The sequence below is a fragment of the Mandrillus leucophaeus genome, unplaced genomic scaffold (assembly GCF_000951045.1).
Source record: "Mandrillus leucophaeus isolate KB7577 unplaced genomic scaffold, Mleu.le_1.0 Scaffold878, whole genome shotgun sequence".
Classification (NCBI taxonomy): Eukaryota; Metazoa; Chordata; class Mammalia; order Primates; family Cercopithecidae; genus Mandrillus; species Mandrillus leucophaeus.
The window spans coordinates 464,481-484,505 of record NW_012109563.1 but is presented as its reverse complement, the minus strand read 5'-3'; the positions used below and the strand labels follow the sequence as shown (position 1 = coordinate 484,505).

Sequence of the window (20,025 nt, the reverse complement as noted above, 5' to 3'; positions counted from 1 at the left end):
TATTCTGTGTGGCTTATATTACTATTTATATCTGAGTATATTGACATAAAGCTGGAGTGATAGCCTTTCTAAAATTCACTTTTTCCTTTATTTTGACTTGATCAGTAAGCTTCTATTCTTTCACCAAGACACAAACAGGATAGAAACATAAGTCCTGGTTTTGCTTATGCATCTTAACATCTTAATTGGTTTGTCATTCACTTGTCTTCTGTGCAGTGTAGGAGACGTGTAAGCACTTGGCCTTGTCGTCCCAGCTCTGCCATATGCTAGCTATTTAGACTTGAAAAGGCTACTTCACATTCTCACATCACTGTTTTCTCATTTGTAAGACAGGGCTATTATAGTTCTTACATCCTACTATAATAGTAGGGTTAAATGAAATAATTCACCTAAAAGGTTAGAACCAGGTGATGCAAATCAGCCTCCAGTGGCTGTTAGCTGTTGCTGTTTTTTTTTTTTATTTTTTGAGACAGAATCTTGTTCTGTCACCCAGCCTGTCGTGCAGTGGCGCTATCTCGGCTCGCTGCATCCTCCGCCTCATGGCTTCAAGCAATTCTCCTGCCTCAGCCTCTCCAGTAGCTAGGATTACAGGCATGCGCCACCACACCTGGCTAATTTTTGTATTTTTAGTAGAGACTGGATTTCATCATGTTGATCAGGCTGTTCTTGGACTCCTGACCTCGTGATCCACCTGCCACAGTCTCCCAAAGTGCTGGGATTATAGGCATGAGCCATCGTGCCTGGCCCGTTGCTGTTATTATTAGCATTTTTAATTCATTCATTCATCGAGCCTTGGACTGGAACTGTACTAGGAAGTTTGATATATATATTTTTTAGAATCCACAATGACTTTGTGAAGAAAATAGTTTCAGCCCTGTTTTCCAGGTATAGGCAGTGGATGATGGGAGAAAGGGGTCCTTGCCATGGCCACTCAGATTGCTGGGTGGGCTGGTGAACACAGAATCACACACAAGATCCTAATCATCGCTTCCCTTTCTCCTTATGCTCCCTGTTTGTATAAGTCTTCTCAGGCTGCTGTGACCAAGGACTATAGGCTTAAACAACAGACATCTCTTTCTAGCTTTGGAGGCTGATAAGCAGTTCATCTACTTCTAGTTCTGGAGGCTGGAAGTTCAGGATCAAGGTGCTGGCAGGGTGGATTTTTTTCTGAGGCCTCTCTCCTTGCCCTGCAGAGGGTCACCTTCTTGCTTCTTCCTCACAAGGTCTTTCCCTTTGTGCACAGGCATTCCTGGTGTCTTTTTCTGTGTCTTGATCTCTGCTTATAAAGACACCAGTCAGATTGCATTAGGGCCCAACCTAACAACCTCAGTTTAACCGACCCACTTCTTTAAAGGCACTATCTCTGAAGAGCTACATTCTGAGGTATTGAGAGTTAGGGCTTCAAAATATGAATTTTACTCAACCAGAGAAAGCTAATTTTAAAAATTATGAATTTTTGAGGGACACAGTTTAACCCATGACACTGATAATCCAATGCTTAATTATCAGCCTCCACTGAGAACTATATTTAATGTTAACTCTTCTACTGGGTTCTAATAGTTCTAAGTAATTTTCATTTTTATGCTCCTAACTTAGGTATAAGCTTCTTGTTCCTGATTTTTCTTACCTTTGACCCTCCCTAGATACTCTTTCCACTAAGTTCTCACCCATCTAATCTCACAGGGTTTTCAAGGACACAGTTCCTATGATCATTTCTCTTCTCTGTGTTCTCAGCTAAAAGAGTTGACAGAGTTGACAGTTCTCAACTGTCACTTTCTGTCATCATTAGTTCATTTCCTCTGGAGGAACAAAAATAATCAAAATGTCCTTTTAAATTTGATTTCTGTGGCCAGGCACAGTTGCTCACGCCTGTAATCCCAGCACTTTGGGAGGCTGAGGCGGGCGGATCACGAGGTCAGGAGTTTGAGGCCAGCCTGACCAACATGGTAAAACCCCATCTCAACTGAAAATACAAAAAGTAGCCGGGCGTGGTGGTGCGCTCTTGTAGTCACAGCTACTCAGGAGGCTGAGGCAGGAGAATCGCTTGACCAGGAAGGCAGAGGTCGCAGTGAGCCGAGATTGCACCATTGCACTCTAGCCTGGGTGACAAAGTGAGACTCTGTCTCAAAAAAATAAAAAAAATAAAAAAATTTGATTTCCATTTCTGAGCATTAACTTTTAGAATTTCCTGATTCACCTTGAGCTGCTGTTTTTGGCAAAGTGGTACCCAGCCTTGGGTATGGAATTTATTATGAGCCTGAATTTCTTGTAAAGAAGTCAGTGCATCCACAAGGTTAACCTAGAACCTGCAGTGCTCCCCACTGGCCACCACCCACCCCCGCCACTTTTTTTTTCTCCTCGAGTCATAAGATGCAATCTTGGGTCACTATCTAACTAAATGCAAGCTGTGGATTGGCTTGGTCAATTCATTTCTCAAAATTATTCCTTCATATTGAGAAAAAAAATATTGAATGACTTTTAGTGTCACGCTTGAGCAAATTAAATGGGCCTTTTAATATTTTAAGCAGCTATGCTGCATTTTCTAGACAGATAAAATGATTTTATTTTCTAAAATGAAAAGATTCGAGTTATAAATCCTATTTTTGAAATCATGTTAAACAGTGATGGTAACATATAATACTGTCATATGTTGAAAAATGGTTCAGTGTCTTATTTTCAATCAGAGTAAAATGGAACGTATCTCATGACAGGTAGAATTATATTCCACTTGAGCCTGCCAGGGAACTTTTTGGAGAATTCAGGTGTTATTAAAACACTGATTGTATGGTGCATTTTTAGTAGGATTTCTAAGATTTAAAAGCTACCAGGAATTTTATAAAATGCTGAATAGCACTGGATTTTTTCAGAAGATAATTTTATATTTTACATTTTATATTTCTATACTGTACAGAGAAATGCCAAGTTGATTATGCCAATTTATGAGTAGTGCTTCACATAATTAAAGCTGGGTGTTATTTTGGTTTGTTTACATATTAAATGTGTCCTTAACAACAACAAAAATTGTCAGTATTGCTGGGAGTTCTATAAGAAGATGAGTAAATATAAACTTCAATGTAAACAAGAGAAGTGTAATAGACTATTAGAATACAAACTATATGTGAGTAAAATTATTTAACTTTTATTTCTAAAATTTGAAAAATCTTTAATTTCCAAACTGCTCTTAAAGTATTGAAAGAAGTATAGTTTTTATGCAAAGCATTGTTAAATATATATACCTACATGTATGCACAGATGTAGAGACCCACACATATCCACATGTATAATTTTTTAACAAGAAATACTGAATCATATACACAGGAAACAAGATGAAAATCACCTACACAGTGACCATATTTAAAAGAAAGAGTTAACAGCCTTACATAACTTTATATGACATAAAATTTTATTTAAGTGTACAATTTATACATTGTAAAATTCATTCATTTGAAATGCACAGTTGAAAGCATATTAGTAAATTTACAGAGTTGTGCAGCCATTACCACAATCCAAGTTTTAAACGTTTCCATCTGCCCCAGTGGACTCCTCATGCCCATTTGCAGTGAACCCCTCTTTCTGGCCCAGCCAAGGCAACCATTTATCTACTTTCTATATCTACAGATTTGCTTTTCCTGCACATTTCTTACAAATGGAATTATATAACATGTAGTATTTCATGCCTAGCTTCTTTTACTTAGCATAATGCTTTTGACATTCATTAATGTCATACCATGTGTCAGTACTCCCAGATTTAATTATGTGAAGCACTACACATAAATTGGCATAATCAACTTGGTATTTCTCTATGCAGTATAGAAATATAAAATATAAAATATAAAATTATCTTCTGAAAAAATCCAGTGCTATTCAGCATTTTATAAAATTCCTGGTAGCTTTCAAATCTTAGAAATCCTACTAAAAATGTACCATACAATCAGTTTTTTTAAAATTGCTGAGTGGTATTTCATTGTATGGGTCGATCACTTCTGTTTCTCTGTTACAACAATCAACTTTTAAAAAAGCATATATTCAAGAAACTGTTAACAGTGGCTGCTTGTAGAGAAGGGAATGCGAGACGAAGGGACAGGGATGAAAACGAGACTTTTTCATTGTTTACTAGTTTATATGGTTTTACTTTTTAAGATTCAGGATTATGTTGTGTCTATTAAAGTAAAATGAGAAATGTGTTCCCTGTTAATGTATACAAAATAAGAGGGGAGAGCCCTCTGCTGATCCAAATCCCATATTCCTTTAGGAAATTATCATTAATTGATTTTTGGTATCGTTCTAGAGTATACACACATGTACATATACACATGTGTGCACATAAATATATTCATGTACACATATGTATGTACTCCTAAACAGTCATTTACCATATATTTCAATAAATATGGAATTGTGGGGCTTAATATTTTTAAGCCTATATTACTAAAGGTGAGAAAAACAACCTATCTATCTTGTTGGGTTGTGGCATATCTGGGAGCTGTGAATGAATGAATTGGTTATGAATATACAGTAGAGCAGACTCAGTTGATTAGTTATTATGTGCAAAAGTGTTTTAATTGTTTTAAGCTCCCCTGTGTTTTCTAACAGGATACTTTGGATCTGCTTGTGAAGAAAAGGTGGACCCGTGCGCCTCGTCTCCTTGCCAGAACAATGGTACCTGCTATGTGGACGGGGTACACTTTACCTGCAGCTGCAGCTCGGGCTTCACAGGGCCGACCTGTGCCCAGCTTATTGACTTCTGTGCCCTAAGCCCCTGCGCTCATGGCACGTGCCGCAGCGTGGGCACCAGCTACAAGTGCCTCTGTGATCCAGGTGGGTACTGCCCCTAGACAGCAAATCTTCCTTTTCTCAATCTCAAACCAATCTCAAAAGACCATTACTTTTTCTTTTGCATCTTGGTATACTTGTAAATAAAAGTGGTATACTTACTGGTATACTTGTAAATAAGTATACTTAATGGTATACTTGTAAATAAAAGTGAATACCACTCATTTATGACACACTTTCTTTTTTAGATTTACTCTTGGCAGAGTTAAAAAAAATACCCTTTCCTCTTTTCATAATCAATTCACATTCATTGAGGAAAAAACAAGTAAAATAAAGAAGATTGAAAACAGGCTTAATCTCATCACAGGCTAAGCATTTTTAACAATTTACTGTAAGTCTTTGCAAAGCTTTTACTGTATTGTGTATCTTGTACTATTGTGTGCTTAACAGAATATGTTCTTTCATTTTAATGGGCATGAAAAGCACAGCGCAATACATTCAGAATTGTGTCATCTATTAAAATTGTTACTCGATGCACATTATGTTACACCACTGGCTCCCTGTGTAAGAATTTAAAAACTTCACCATTTAATTTCCAAATGCCTTCTGCATTTGCATTACAGATTTTTAATTACGGAGGTTTTGATACCTAGAAGTGAGTGATTTCTAGTCAAAAATTTGTGTGTGCACAACCCACGAGTGTTCAGAAAGGAATGCACGGGGCAGCCCTTTCCTCTTGTTTCTATTCTATGCATGTCTCCATCCTTACACGAGCTGGCTCTTTAGAAAGCTTCCCAGCACAATGAGTCCCCACATATCTCCCTGGCCAGTCAGTATGGCTGGCCAGTATCTGTTTTGCTTGACCCTGGCTTTGCTGGTGCAATGGCCTCTGACTGGAATGCCTGCTCCCCATTACCCCACCTCGCTGTACAAGCTTCTACTTCTGGAGCTGACTCAGTTTCCCTTCCTCTAAGATCCAACAGTCACCTACAATATCACCTTTGTGGTCTTGGAAACAGGACATTAATTATCCTTGTATGTGTCTCTCTCCTCCTTAGGGCTGGGAGGAAGTATGTTTTATTAACAGCTTTTGTATCAGCAGCAATCACACTAAGCCACTATTTAGTGAGCACTGATCTTTCTAGATTCTGAGCAGGGTGCTTCACATCTCTGGTCTTTTTAGTGTCACATTTACACCAAGGTTTGAAAGGCCTCTAGAGGTTCAGTCACATGCCTGCGGCCACACACCCAGGACGGGGGCTGAGCCCACATTCCAATGCAGGTGTCCCTGGTTTCGCTGCTCCAGTGCCTGGCCCAGAACTTCCAAAGGGCACGTCTCATACTCACGAATAACTTAAAAAGTTACTACTGAGAAATGCAACTTGGCACTTGAATGGTGTTGAAAAGCCTTTTTTCACATAGACTCTTAATTCCCCGATTTTCTAAGCAATTGATATTTTGCCAAGTGCCTCTTTCCTGTCTGCTCTGAAATTCAGAGGGAATAGGGCTGCTTAATCTGCTTTGTAACAGTGTTAGTAGTTGGGATTCTCCTGAGAAACAGGAGACAGAGAGAGAGAAGAGAGAGAGATTTATTTTAAGCAACTGGCTCATGCAATTGTGTGGACTCGCAAGTCCAAAATCTGTAGGGAAGCTGGCAGGCTGGAAACTTAGGCGAGGTTTCTGTGTTGTGTTTTGAGCTGAATTATTTCTTCTTTGGGAAACCTCAGTCTTTGTCCTTAAGGCCCTCAACTGATGGGATGCAGCCCACCCACATTCTGGAGAGTCATTGCTTCATTCAAAGTCTGCTGAGTTAAACGTTAATCTCATCTAAAACATACCTTCATAGCATCATCTAGATTAGTGTTTGAGCAAGTATCTAAGAACCGTGGCCTAGCCAAGTTGACACCCGAAATGAACTATCACAGTAACATTTTTGGATCTCATAAACTTTGAAATGAAGCAGTTTCTCCTCTACATTTGACATGAGGATATTTTTCTTGGTTGACCCCCATGCTGTCCTTCAGAGCAAGGGTGGAGATAGGAATAGCTGCCCCTCGGAAGGTCCAGTTTTCTTCCATGTGGATTCGGGCTCCCGTGCTGTGAGCTGGGCGGGCTGTGAGAGGAGGCAGTGTGGCGCTGGCCCTTACCTATTGGGAATGTGGATCACTGAGACAACTTGTGTTTGCAAACTAAACAAGCTGCAATTGTGCTGGAAGAACAGAGGCTTACTCACGCACTGACTCACAAACACGCTGTTCCCAGCTCTGCTCTGGATGTCGTAACACATGTGAGAATTCCCCTCAGCAGCATTCTGAACAAAAACTTCCTTAACACTTTATTACCTGTCTCCTGAGAGTTCTGTTCTCTCCTTGGAGCCCCACAAAGAAGAATCAAATATTGTAAGACCAGAAAACAACTTTATATTCTCCTCCCTTTCTCCTCTGACGTCTCTTCTTAATTGTATCAAACTTTTTCTTTTTAAAAATTGGTTTTGAGGTGGAGTTTCGCTCTTGTTGCCCAGGCTTCAACTTCCGCCTCCCGGGTTCAAGTGATTCTCCTGCCTTAGCCTCCCATGTAGCTGAGATTACAGGCTCCCACCACCACACCCTGCTAATTTTTGTATGTTTTCACCATGTTGTCCAGGCTGGTCTTGAACTCCTGACCTCAGGTGATCTGCCTGCCTCAGCCTCCGAAAGTGCTGGGATTACAGGCCTGAGTCACTGTGCCTGGCCCAAACTTTTTCTTATAGTTAGTTGATTTCTAAAACTTAAAATTGAAGGGAGTTAGAGATACATAGTGTTTTTCAATAATACCAACTAGAGTTTTTCAACATGTGTGAGGCAACCAAATAGAAAATATTCTGCCTGGTGTTTCTCTTTCCACACTGGGGCAGGTGGCCAAGAGTGGTAGAAAGAACCTCTCTAACATCCTCACTTACTGACCAAAACTGCAGGAGATTTACAGGCATCTCTGGGACTCAGTTTTCCTCTCTATTAGAAAAGAGAGGAAAGTTACATGTAAGAGTATGAAATGAGAGGCAGGCAGCCCATTTCCTGGCACGGCCTGGTGAAAGCTCTTCTTTCTTTCCCTCCGTGGAGATTCCAGCAGCATTCTCGAGCTATGCAGGGGTGAAATCGCTCCTGTTTAAGTTCCACTTTCCTTCCGTCTGTTCTCTGCTAAAACATTCATGCCCACTTGGAGCGTTTGACTTGGTAATTGCCTGTGGTCCAGCAGTAGCCCCTGAATAACCCTGAAAAGCCTGAAGACGTGGGCATTCTGTTCGTGGAATGAACATGATTCCTTCATTTGTTCAGCAGTCTCAAGGTGGAGCCTTGGAGTCCTGACAGGGCCCTCTCATTGAACCTGGGGGCTGAAACTGCCTTCAGGGGGGATGTTTCTTCAGATTGTTAAGTGACTGTGTAAAATAAAAAAGGCATCTTAACACCTGGCAAGAACTTACATTTTAAGAGGTGAACGTGACAAGTCTGCGAATGTGAAATTTCTCGTCTTCATCTTTTGGAGCATGTAATGGCTTCATTGCCAGTTTGCATAATGGAAGAATCTCGTGAGAGTAGGTGAAACTGGGCATCCAGCTCTGGAGCAGCAAGGCTGATCATCTTTACAGAGAGCAAACGGGTCTCATTTCGTAGAATGGCAGCAGACTAAAATCATGTCAGGTTGATAATTAATTCCCATGCGACAAAATGCCATTTTGATTACTGCAAATCAGATTTGCTGGGTGCTTTATTCTCAAACTTCGTTTGTAGCTTATCAGGCTAGGGATTTCTGATGGGATTTTAAGATTAAATAATAAAATGTCAGCACTGAGTAATTACTGAAATGTTATCTCCCAGTGACAGTGTTAAGTGATAGGCAACCCATTCTCTTAAAAATTGCAAATTGAAATCTGCTGAAGAAAGTGAGAACTTGGAGCTGCTACAAGCAGGATGAGGTGGATCTCACTTGGGTGGGAGTGCTATTTCCCCTGCAGGTGGGAGCCACGGTATTGCTTGTGTTCTCAATACAATGGTGGCCTCTGCAGATAGTAGCTGTACATGACCAGTATTGAAAGGACTCCCTGATAGGAAGGAAGATAGTTTGCACTTGAGTTATTCCTCTAAACTTGTGGAATTGAATTAACCCTGCCTTTATAGAATGTGCCTCACATATTCCTATTTAAGGAATTTAAGGGACAAGGTATTGGGGATTTTTACATGGAAATATGTTTATGATTTTTTTTAACAAGTAAGATCTAAGATGCTCATCATTTCAACTGCAGTTGAAATCCCAGACTAGACATGGCACAGTTGCCAACCAAGTTCCTCTGCCCATTCTTCTTCACCAAAGGGCTGGTAACTCAATTAGATCATCCAAATATGTAATAGGCTGTAAACCAAAGGAAATGTAGACTTTTTCCAAGTGAATTTTTTTGAAAGAAAACTGTATTTGTAAGGATTTTAGAGATATATATATATATATATATATATTTTTTTTTTTGTATTTTCTACATATGCCTTACATGTGAGCTGCATTTCTGGTCTGTATGTCCCAAAAGACACAGTTGACACTGCTTCCTTCTGTTAAACTGAGACGTGAAAATATCAATAGTCTGACAATATTTGCTGGAAATAGGATCAAGTATGAGACTTAATGGTCAGGATTTTAATAGTAATTGAACAGCAATAAAGAAATAAATATACCTACAAAGATTTGAAGACATTTAGCTCACTAAGGCCCATGTGCCTTTACATTTTTGGATAAGTACAGTGGACAACTTTCATCTTTTATTAACCAGAAAACTTTATCTAGTTTACTAGGATGAAGGCTTTTTTTTTTTCTTTTGTTTTGACAGAGTGTTGCTCTGTCGCCCAGGCTGGAGTGCAGTGGCATGATCTCAGCTCACTGCAACCTCCGCCTCCCAGGTCCACACCATTCTCCTGCCTCAGCCTCCCAAGTAGCTGGGACTACAGGCGCCCACCACCATACCTGGCTAATTTTTTGTATTTTTAGTAAAGATGAGGTTTCACTGTGTTAGCCAGGATAGTCTCGATCTTCTGACCTCTTGATCCGCCTGCCTTGGCGTCCCAAAGTGCTAGGATTACAGGCGTGAACCACTGCGCCCAGCCGATGAAGACATTCTTATATTTAATATGCTCTAGGGAGTTTCTGATCTGTGTATCACACTATTCTTGAGAGTTGTCGATTGTATAGAATATATTACCTTTTTTCCCCAGATCCTAATCCTGTCCTTCCTTTTCTGTATTCCAAAATATGATGCCCACCCTCACCACTGGGACCTCAAATGGAATCCTGATCACCCAGCTACATCTGTAGCAAGGGGGAGTTTGCTTTACTCTTCATAATCTGTGCTCTGCTCTAGAGAATGTTTCAATCTGTATACTGACATCATGATGATGCTGAGAACTGAGAAAAAGAAGAGCAGCCGCTGATGTCAGGAGCTTGCTTGGCATTTATAGGTAGACCTTGCGGTTGTTAGGAGCTGGTCTGATGCTTACAGCTGGGCCGTGATGTCTTCTGTTGGGCTTAAGGACATCAACAATCCCACATAATATGGATATTAGATATGACCATTCAGAGGCTATGACAGAGTCAGGCAAAACAAGACTACTTTATAATTTTGTCCAATACAAAAACAAGGTCACCCTGCAACCCGCAAAATACCAAGTATCCACTTTCTCTCAGTTCTTAGTGTCACGTATGTAGAGTGACAGCTTCCTCTTTACCAAGTACAGCTTTGGCCTTGCTCTAGCCTTCCCCTTCTTTAGATAAGAATTGCTTCTGCTTCCTGACAGCATCCAGCATTCACTCCAGAGTGAAACCTCCCCAAATAACCTAACCAGAGTTCAAATCCTATAGTAAATCCCATCTAACACCTTCTAATTGAGGCACTCCACGATTCCTATGGTGTGCAGTCTCTGTAACTGCAATGGGTAATAAACTCAACTTCTTCAACTACAGGTGTGTCCTTTGTAGTCTTTGGTTGAAGGGCATTGACAGAACTCAATTAATTAAAATGCTTGAAGTATTGAGGATGGCAATTGATTGAATTTTTATAGGAACAATTGTTCATATAAAATTCTGAACAACAGTTCGGAATTTCCAGTGAGTTGGACACTGAAATATCCTTTGGATTTACACGTGGGAGAAGGGCACTATAGAAGTCCTGGGTGGTGGGGAGGAGTTCAAAGAAGAGTGGATCCAGCTTGCTGCAGAATAAGATGCATTAGAGGCTGTAATAGGTAGTAAGGCTGAAAATGCTCATGGGGACACATGTGGGGAGAATGTAGATGCTAAGCAGTTTGGATTATGAAGACTTGCAGACATTTTGCATTATTGGGTATATACGAACTGATATGTATTTTAGACAGATTATTCTCATAGTCTTCGGCATATATTACGGTCAAGAAGAGATGAAAAAATAGAGATCTTCTAGCAAGTACTAATAGAAGTGAAGGCTTGAACTTGTGCAGTGGGAATGAAAGGATGGGTTAAACGTTTATGTGAGGATCGGGGTTCAGTTGTCAATTGAATGCAGGGAACAAGGGTGAAAATGGAGTCAAAGGACCCCTCTGGGTAATTCAGAGAAAATGGGAAATGTGCATAAGGACCCTCTTTAGGGCTTGGCTACAGCAGGCCGAGCAAGATGGATGTGTCAGTAAATAGTTCTTACTTGGGACTGCAATGTGGGAACAAGGCTGAAACCAGGGGGAAAAAAATATATAGAGTTCCCATTGTATGGATGCTAGAGAAAGTCATGGAAGCCATCAAGATAGGAGAGGGTGAGAGTGTAAAAAGAAAGGGGGAAAAATTGGAAGAGACTTGCAGAGTTCTTGTTTTGAGGCTGGAAGTAGTAGTGGCCACAGGAGAGGGCAGAGGACCCAGCAGTGAGTTGGGAGGTCGGGAGGTTGCAGGGTGAGGGCGGGACCCTGGGAGTCAGGAGAGGGAGGAGGATGAGAGGGCACTGCCCAGGGTGTGAGGAGCTGAGTCAGGCTCCGCTAGATGTCCAGACGCTAAGGTACCTTTCCTAAGCATGCTTCCAAACTACAGCCACAGCCATTCTCCATCTTCATCTTCTCTGATTATAAGTTGTGGGGGCATTGAGGTAGAATTCGTGATATTTGCCTTCTTTAGGCTTCTGACCTGAGAAATTAATACAAGGGGAGGAAGGACACTGCTGTTAAACCAAGGGCACTTGCTGGTGGAGCATGAAATTTTTATGAGGTTTCTGATATTACAAATCTATTCACAACGCTGCTTTTTCACCTCACTTAAAATGGCTAATCCATATGTATGAAAGCATTAATGAACTGGTCTTTCATTGTAAGGGATTTCTGCTCCCACCACTCCCTGACTTGCCCTCACAATTCAAATCATTCAGAACTCATTCTTGGCTGTGCTAATGTTGAAAAGGTGTGAGATTTGCCTACTAAGAACAGGGGTTAGCAGAGTCTGTGAGGACAGCAGAAATCATTTTACGTCATCTTGCCTGGAATGAAAGTTGCAAATGGCAGCTGGTAACAACATAACATCACTAACCTATGCATTTCTGAGGACAGCTCTTTTTGCAGCCCTGCCAGCACAATATCAGAACATTCTCATCAAGCTTATGGCCCTGGAGGGTCAGATGGGGGCTTCCCTAATACTATTTTGTAACAAAGCCATTGACTCTTATTTTGTTTTGTGGTTGAAAATTATTATGATCCAATCACTGTTTTCTTTCACTGTTGAGAATGTCTGCAAATCTGGATTTTAGAACTGAAATCCTGCATGCCTTGCCTTTCTTCCTTGGCTGGATGGAAAGGGGCCTGAGTTTAGCACTGAGAAGAGCTGAATTTAAGTCCCTGCTTTGCCTCCGAACACCTGTGCCATTGGCCTCTATCAGCATAACTTTTCTCTCCTTTAAAATGCAGACAAACATAACTGGCCTGTGAAGCTCAAATGAAATGATACAGATGGTCCTCCACCTTGAAATCTATAAAATGGTGGAGCATTAGCACAGACATTGGATATTCCATTACTTGGGAAAGACCATTGAGGACAATTTTACATTTGTGTTCTGATTCTTTTTATATGAGGTTCGAGGTTAGAGTTGGAATGGAGGTGAGATGAAATGGCCATAGTGGGCATTCTTGAATAATGGGTGCACATTCAACTTCTTGCAGGGTTAAGCGATTGCTTGCCTTGATGGTGGCTTTCTGTGACTCCAGTGATAACTGTTTAAGTGCCAGGTGTTGGGCAAAGCTCTTTGACTGAATTGGCTTTTCAAATCCCCCTGGTCCTTATGAAGTGGGACCATGGCTGTTGTCATTTCTCTGCCTGTGACGATACAGTCAGTTAAGGATGAAGCTACAACTTGAACCCAAACAATCGGGACCTGCTGGAGCCTCCATTAGCTCAGAGTGAAGAGCAAATGGGGTCAAAAGTAGCCTTGACTCACCAAGGGTAAATAACTGACTGAAAAATTTGTCTCCTTTTAAAAATTTGTATAAACTTATGAAGTGTAAGTATAATTTTGTTTTTTATATATATATACACACACACACATACACATATATATATGTAAATGATGTAAATGGCCTAGTGGTGAAATCGGGGCTTTTAGGGTAGCCATTGCTCAAATAATGTACATCGTACCCATTAAGTATTCTAACCAGATTTTTCCACTGGTAGCTCTGTTAATAGCCACTTCAAATTAACATATTAAATTGGGATTTGTCAGCCACATTGATTCAGCTCTGTTGACCCAGAGAGTGACTTCATCCCATCTGGCTTTGACTAGAGTAGCGTCCATCTATGAAAACTTACTGCATTTATAATAGACTGTGTGCCAAACACCTGACACTTATTTTCTCTTAGCTGCCCCCAGTTGTAGTATTCCTATTCTTTTATTTAGGGATAAGGTAATGGAGGCATTGAGAGTTTAAACAACAGGAGGCAGAGGTGATATTTTAACTCCGATCCTCAGAAGCCTACCTGTGACACCCCAAGTTAGGTGCGAACCTGGGCTCTCACTTATGTTTGAACCAATCACAAGAACAAGGTTCCAGACTCCTCTGTCTCAGCACCACTCCTGAGATGGATCTCTAAGTGGATGCCTCAAAGCTTGGCATGGAAGGTGGCCTTCATTTTGGTCCAGTGGATGATACTTGACCAATAGACGCTTCTTACTTCCCTGCACAGAGAAGCACAACTCTGACTTCCAAGGGAATTGAACCGCATGTAGGTAGGGAGCCCCCTTCTTCTGTCTTTACTTCATTCTGTGGAACCAGCAATCCACTGCTTTGAAATTGATGCTGAGAACTACCTGTGACTGAAGCTTACGATTTTGTTTGACTTGATGCCTGCCAGATGCACCTAATTAAAGAAACTTCCTTTCCAGTGACTCAAATGAGAAATGCAGACATAACCACATGACAGCTATGCACCCTTCTGCCTAGGTAGTTTCTCTTGATTAGTGCTTTTCACTTCTGGAGTCCCCAGTGCCTACTAGCAATTTTTCTTACCACCTGATTCCCTGAAAACCTCCTGTATGGATGATTATATGTCATGGATTCCTTTGATGTTGTTTCTTTTCACCTGGCTCTGGTGATATTATAGTCCCTGAAATGTTCTTTCCTTTTCATATTTGACTTTTGTTGTTTTTAGTTCTCTACTTTGAGATAGCTTTGATGTCCTGTTCCTTCAGTAGCATGCCTTCCCACAAGACTGGCTTAGTGGAAATGATTTGCCATCAATGTCAATCATGGAGGACTGGAAACTCTATAACAATGTGCCATTATAGGTGATGTTTGAGATACATTGTGACTTATGGTTGTCTACTTCCTGAGTCCCAATTAGACCACCAATAAGGAGATATGCTGCATGTCCTACTTTTTTCTGGACTTGTAGCCTTCAGTGTGTATTTAAATTCTTTGTTGGTCTGGATTTATACAACAACCTGGGGACAATGCCCTGTATTTCTTCCATTGGTTTTCTATCAGGCCCATTAATTTTCAGTTTGAAAGCACACTGTGAAAGTTGCTGCATTTACTGAATGCTTTTACAGAACAGAGTCAGTTTTAATGAGGATTCAGAGCTCTTAGGTTTGCCTGAAGCAGACTGATACATAACCTTTCCTTTAAATCCCAGAACATTGTCAACTCAAAGCGGGTATTGATTTTGCAAAACAGCATGTCCTTTTCCATCTCACTCACGTGCTCCTTTATGCAGTGCCTCAATGCTTTCTTTAAAATCCCATTTGAATAGCAGCCCCTGCCTTTTTATGTTTTCTGTTTGTTTGGTAGATTTTTCTCCATCCCTTTATTTTGGCCTATGGGTATCATTGTGTGTGAGATGGGTCTCTCAAAGATAGCACACCATCGGGTTTTGCTTCTTTATCCAGCCTGCTACTCTGTGCCTTTTAATTGGGGTATGTAGTCCGTTTACATTCAAGGTTAGTATTGATATGTGCAGATGTGATCCTGTCACCATGTTTTTAGTTGGTTATTGTGCAGACTTGCTTGTGTGACTGCTTTATAGTATCACTGGTTTATGTACTTAAGTGTGTTCTTGTAGTGGCTGGTAATGGTCTTTCCTTTCCATATTTAGCACTTCCTTCAGGACCTCTTGTAAAGCAGGTCTGGTGGTGACAAATTCTCTTAACATTTACTCGTTCAAAAAGCGTCTTATTTCTCCTTTGCTGAAGAAGCGTAGTTTGGCTGGACATGAAATTCTCGCTTAAAATTTTATTTCTTATGAATGTGGAATACAGGTCCCTAATCTCTTCTGGCTTGTAGGGTTTCTGTTGACAGGTCTGCTGTTAGCCTGATGGAGTTCACTTTGTAGGTGACCTGCCCCTTCTCTCTAGCTGCCTTTAACATTTTTTTTTTTTTCATTTTTGACATCGGAGAATCTGATGACTATGTGTCTTGGGCATGGCCTTCTTGTCTGGTATTTCATAGGTATTCTCTGCATTTTCTGAATTTGAAAGACACATACATATACATATGTTCATCACAGCACTATTCAAAATAGCAAAGATACGGAATCAACCTAAATGCCTATCAATGGTAGACTGGATTTTTAAAAAAGTGGTACATATACACAATATAATACTGTGCAGTCATGAAAAAGCAGGGGATCATGTCTTTTGCAGTAACATGTATGGAGCCAGAGGCCATTATCCTAAACAAACATACAGAAACAGAAAACTAAATATTTCATGTTCTCACTTCTAAGTGGGAGCTAAACTTCGAGTACATATGGACACAAAGAAGGGAACAATAGATGCTGGATCCTGCTTGAGTGGGGAGGAGGATGAGGATCGAAAAACTACTTATTGGGTCCTATACTTATTACCTGGGTGAGAAAATAATCTGCACACCAAACCCCTGAGACATGTAATTTACTTATATGAAAAACCTGCATATGTATCCCTGAACCTAAAATAAAAGTTAAAAAAAATCACAATCAAATGTTGTTAACTTGTTATACATATGTATATCTTTTACCAAACAATTTATGTTGTGAATAAACATATTCCCCAAATCATTAAAAAATTATAATCCCACTTGGTTTTATAGGAATTGCCTAAAGGGGTCCTTAGTTGGTTGGACTGAAGTCTTAGTGATATGTTGATAATTAAGAAGATCATGCTTCAGTTTTACTCTGCCAGATGGTTTCTGATGCCTCAGATCAGAGTGAATGTCCTAGGTTCAATTCATTAGTAGGTGTTGCTTTTAGATTGGATAAGCCCAACTAAAGTAGGTCTGAACTAAGGAATATGTAGTACCTAGTGGTACTATTTTGAGAAGACTCCTCTTTATTACTCCATAAAAATACCTTTTTTTTTTTTTTAACCGGGTCTCTGATACCTAAAAGTTTATCTTTGTGGTTTTATTTATTTAAGTCAGACATTGTACCTGGCAATCAACCTTTGTGTTAGTTAGTCATTGCTGTGTAACAAAACACTCCAAGACTTAATGGCTTAAAAAAAACACTTATTGTTTGTGATTCTGTGGGTTGATAATTTGGGCGGGGCTTAGCTGGGATTTCTCTTCTCTACTCCATGTGCCCACTCATGCTTTTGTGGTCAGGTGGCAAGTCAGCTGGGGGCTGCCGGGTCCTGGATGACCCCTCTTATATGGCTGGCAGTTAGCTGGAGTGATGGGGGCAACTGGGCCACATGTCTCTCTTCATTCAGCAGACCAGTCAGGGCTTCTTCCCATGATGGCAGGGTTCTGAAAGCAGTAACAGAACACGAGGTCCCATATGCATGCTCTTTTTAAAGCTGCTTCTGTTGTTTGCCAATGTCCCGTTGGCATGAGCAAGTCACAGGTTTGAGCTTATAGACTCTGTTTCTTGATGGGAGGAGCTACACAGAACTTGTAGCTATTTTTTTTTCAATCTACCATAACCTTAAACCTAAATATGTGAAGAATGTGATGTGATGTGTATGTGTGTGTGCACGTGTGTGTATATATATGTAAATTATCTCTCTATGTGTAAGCAGATTTGAGGAGAAAGAAAGTCGAAAAAAAAAAACAGTGTTTAGTCTTTGGTTGCTTGAAAAGAAATGGGGAGGCCCCTGAACTTGCCTACTCAAGTGATAAGGAATGTCTAGGAGAAAACTTCTTTACTTACCTCATAATTCCATATAGATTGAGCCTTGTTCCTGGCTTTATTTCAAAGAAGTTTCATTTTTCCCTTCAGGTGTCAACCTATATATTCTCCTAGGATCTTAAGTCACCAAATAAAAACACACTTCTGATTTTTCACTGCTTTATCAACTCTTAAATGAACAAATGCTGTGTTTTTAGGCATCCTTAGTTTAATAAAGAAAGTTGGAACGGAATTCAGAATTTACTCATGTAATTGAGTTGTGATTCTGATTTATTTACATTTTGAAATTTTCTTTGTAATTCTGTTGCATCCAGGCTGAATTTCCGCATGAAATTCTTTAGCTGAAGTCCTGACGGTCAGCTTCAGCCCTTGTGCACTTGTAGCCCTTAGGGATAATGGCCAAGTGGAAGGTGTGTGCTTCTAAAGCTATTCTTAAAGGATTATGAGAAATTTCCTTGGTGTCTAACAATATTTAGGATTTAGCATATTTACTCAAGAATGGCAATGACTAATAGAAAGCTTAGAGGATGACATGATTGCATTGTGCCTGTGAATGTCCCCGGTGATAGGGGAATGAAAGTAAATACGGCCAGAAAGATAATCATGGTCTGCATTGTGGACCCCGTATACCACAATTTTCTGGAATAATCTCAATCACAGTATTTTGTTTTCCATCACACAAATACTTTGTTACCAAACTATGTATCTATGAGGCCACCTCTGATGTATAATTCGAAACAGTACAACTTTGTGAGATCATGGTTCCCAACTTTTGGTTTGTAAACATTGTTACCTTAGATTGTCTATGCTTTCTTTTTTTCTTTCTTTCCTTTTTAAAGTAGAGCTTTTATATTTTATTCAAAATATATTTTAAAGGATAAGTAATATAAATTACCTTCAGAGCAAATTCTTGGCAAGATAATTCTTAGGAATGCAAAAAGCTAATTCACACATGTCTAGTATATGATAGTCAATTTGTAACACATTTCATCTTTACAAAACTATAATATTATTTTTAATATTACCTACTGGTCTGTATGTTACTCAAAATCTTAATCTTGGTGCTGTATTAAATACTTTTAATGCTTTCCATTTTCTGATATTCCTTTCTGCAAAAATATTATTCCCATGGGTTAAGGAAGCTAGATCAGAGATGTGGGAAAAATTGCCCTCACGAATTTGAATTTGAACTTGTTTATCCTCATTCTGCTTAGGCATGTGTGACTCCTAGCCAGACAGTAAGGAACTAGAACACGTTGTGTCACCTCTATATCCTTATTACTTTCCCTCATTTTGGCCTTTCTTTTCCAGTTCATCATTTGCTGTCACTTTGGGATTCCATTGTGTTGCTGTTTTCCCTTATGTAAACCTCGAGAGGAGGGCAGCTTCCTTTCGTCCACGTGCGGATGGATGGCTGCTAGATCATTTGACTATATGTTTCACTGTTGGTTTATTTATATGCCCATAGTTGGTACATGTTCTGACCATATGTTTTGCGGTTGGATTAGTTACACGCTTAGGAGATACCATGGCTGTTAAAATACAAAACCGGCTGGGCATGGTGGCTCATACCTGTAATCCCTGCACTTTGGGAGGCCAAGGCGAATGGATCACAAGGTCAGGAGTTTGAGACCAGCCTGACCAACATGGTGAAACCCCGTCTCTCCTAAAAATACAAAAATTAGCCGGGTATGGTGGCAGGCACCTGTAATCCCAGCTGCTCAGGAGGCTAAGGCAGGAGAATTGCTTGAACCCAGGAGGCGGAAGTTGCAGTGACCCTAGATTGCACCATTGCACTCCAGCCGGGGTGACAGAGCAAAGCTCCATCTCAAAACAAAACCAAAACCAAAAACCAAAAACAAACAAACAAAAAAAACCGCAAAAAAACCCATAACCACACTGTATGTAGCATTTTCCGTGGACAACCTCTACCATTCCCTGAATTTTTGAGAGTCAGAGATTGTGGGAGATGTTGTATACTTTCCTATTCTATAGCTTAGTGACTCTCAAACTTGAGTGCTCATCAGAATCACATTAGAGGGCTTCTTAAGTCATGGAGTTCCGGGCCCTACCCTTAGAGTGCCTGAATCAGCGGGTCGCCATTTCTTTTTTTTTTTTTTTGAGACGGAGTCTTGCTCTGTCGCCCAGGCTGGAGTGCAGTGGCACGATCTCGGCTCACTGCAAGCTCCGCCTCCCAGGTTCAAGCCATTCTCCTGCCTCAGCCTCCCGAGTAGCTGGTACTACAGGCGCACGCCACCGCGCCCGGCTAATTTTTTTGTATTTTTAGTAGAGATGGGGTTTCACAGTGTTAGCCACGATGGTCTCGATCTCCTGACCTCGTGATCCACCCACCTCGGCCTCCCAAAGTGCTGGGATTACAGGCTTGAGCCACCGCGCCTGGCTATTCGCATTTCTAACAAGTTCCCAGGTGGTGCTGATGCTGCTGGTCTGGGGACCACACTGAAACCCAAGTGTGATGAATGCGGATACCTCAAATGAATGTCTATTAATAACTAAGAGGTCAACTAAATCAAATTTAACCAATTACTTGTGAAATAAATTAAAAGGAAATAAACACTTAGAAAAACTCTTCTGTACTTTTACACCGTTTAAAATTTCTCTTTGTTGATA

General features: G+C 40.4%; 1 protein-coding gene across 1 annotated transcript in view; it reads left to right on the top strand.

Annotated features, from left to right (window-relative positions):
- Nucleotides 1-20,025, top strand: part of DNER (delta/notch-like EGF repeat containing) — a 234,810-nt gene that overhangs the window by 137,765 nt on the left and 77,020 nt on the right. Inside the window, exon 6 of the mRNA XM_011969147.1 lies at nucleotides 4,594-4,818. Coding sequence (XP_011824537.1) covers nucleotides 4,594-4,818 — 225 coding nt within the window. The remainder of the gene's footprint in view (nucleotides 1-4,593; nucleotides 4,819-20,025) is intronic.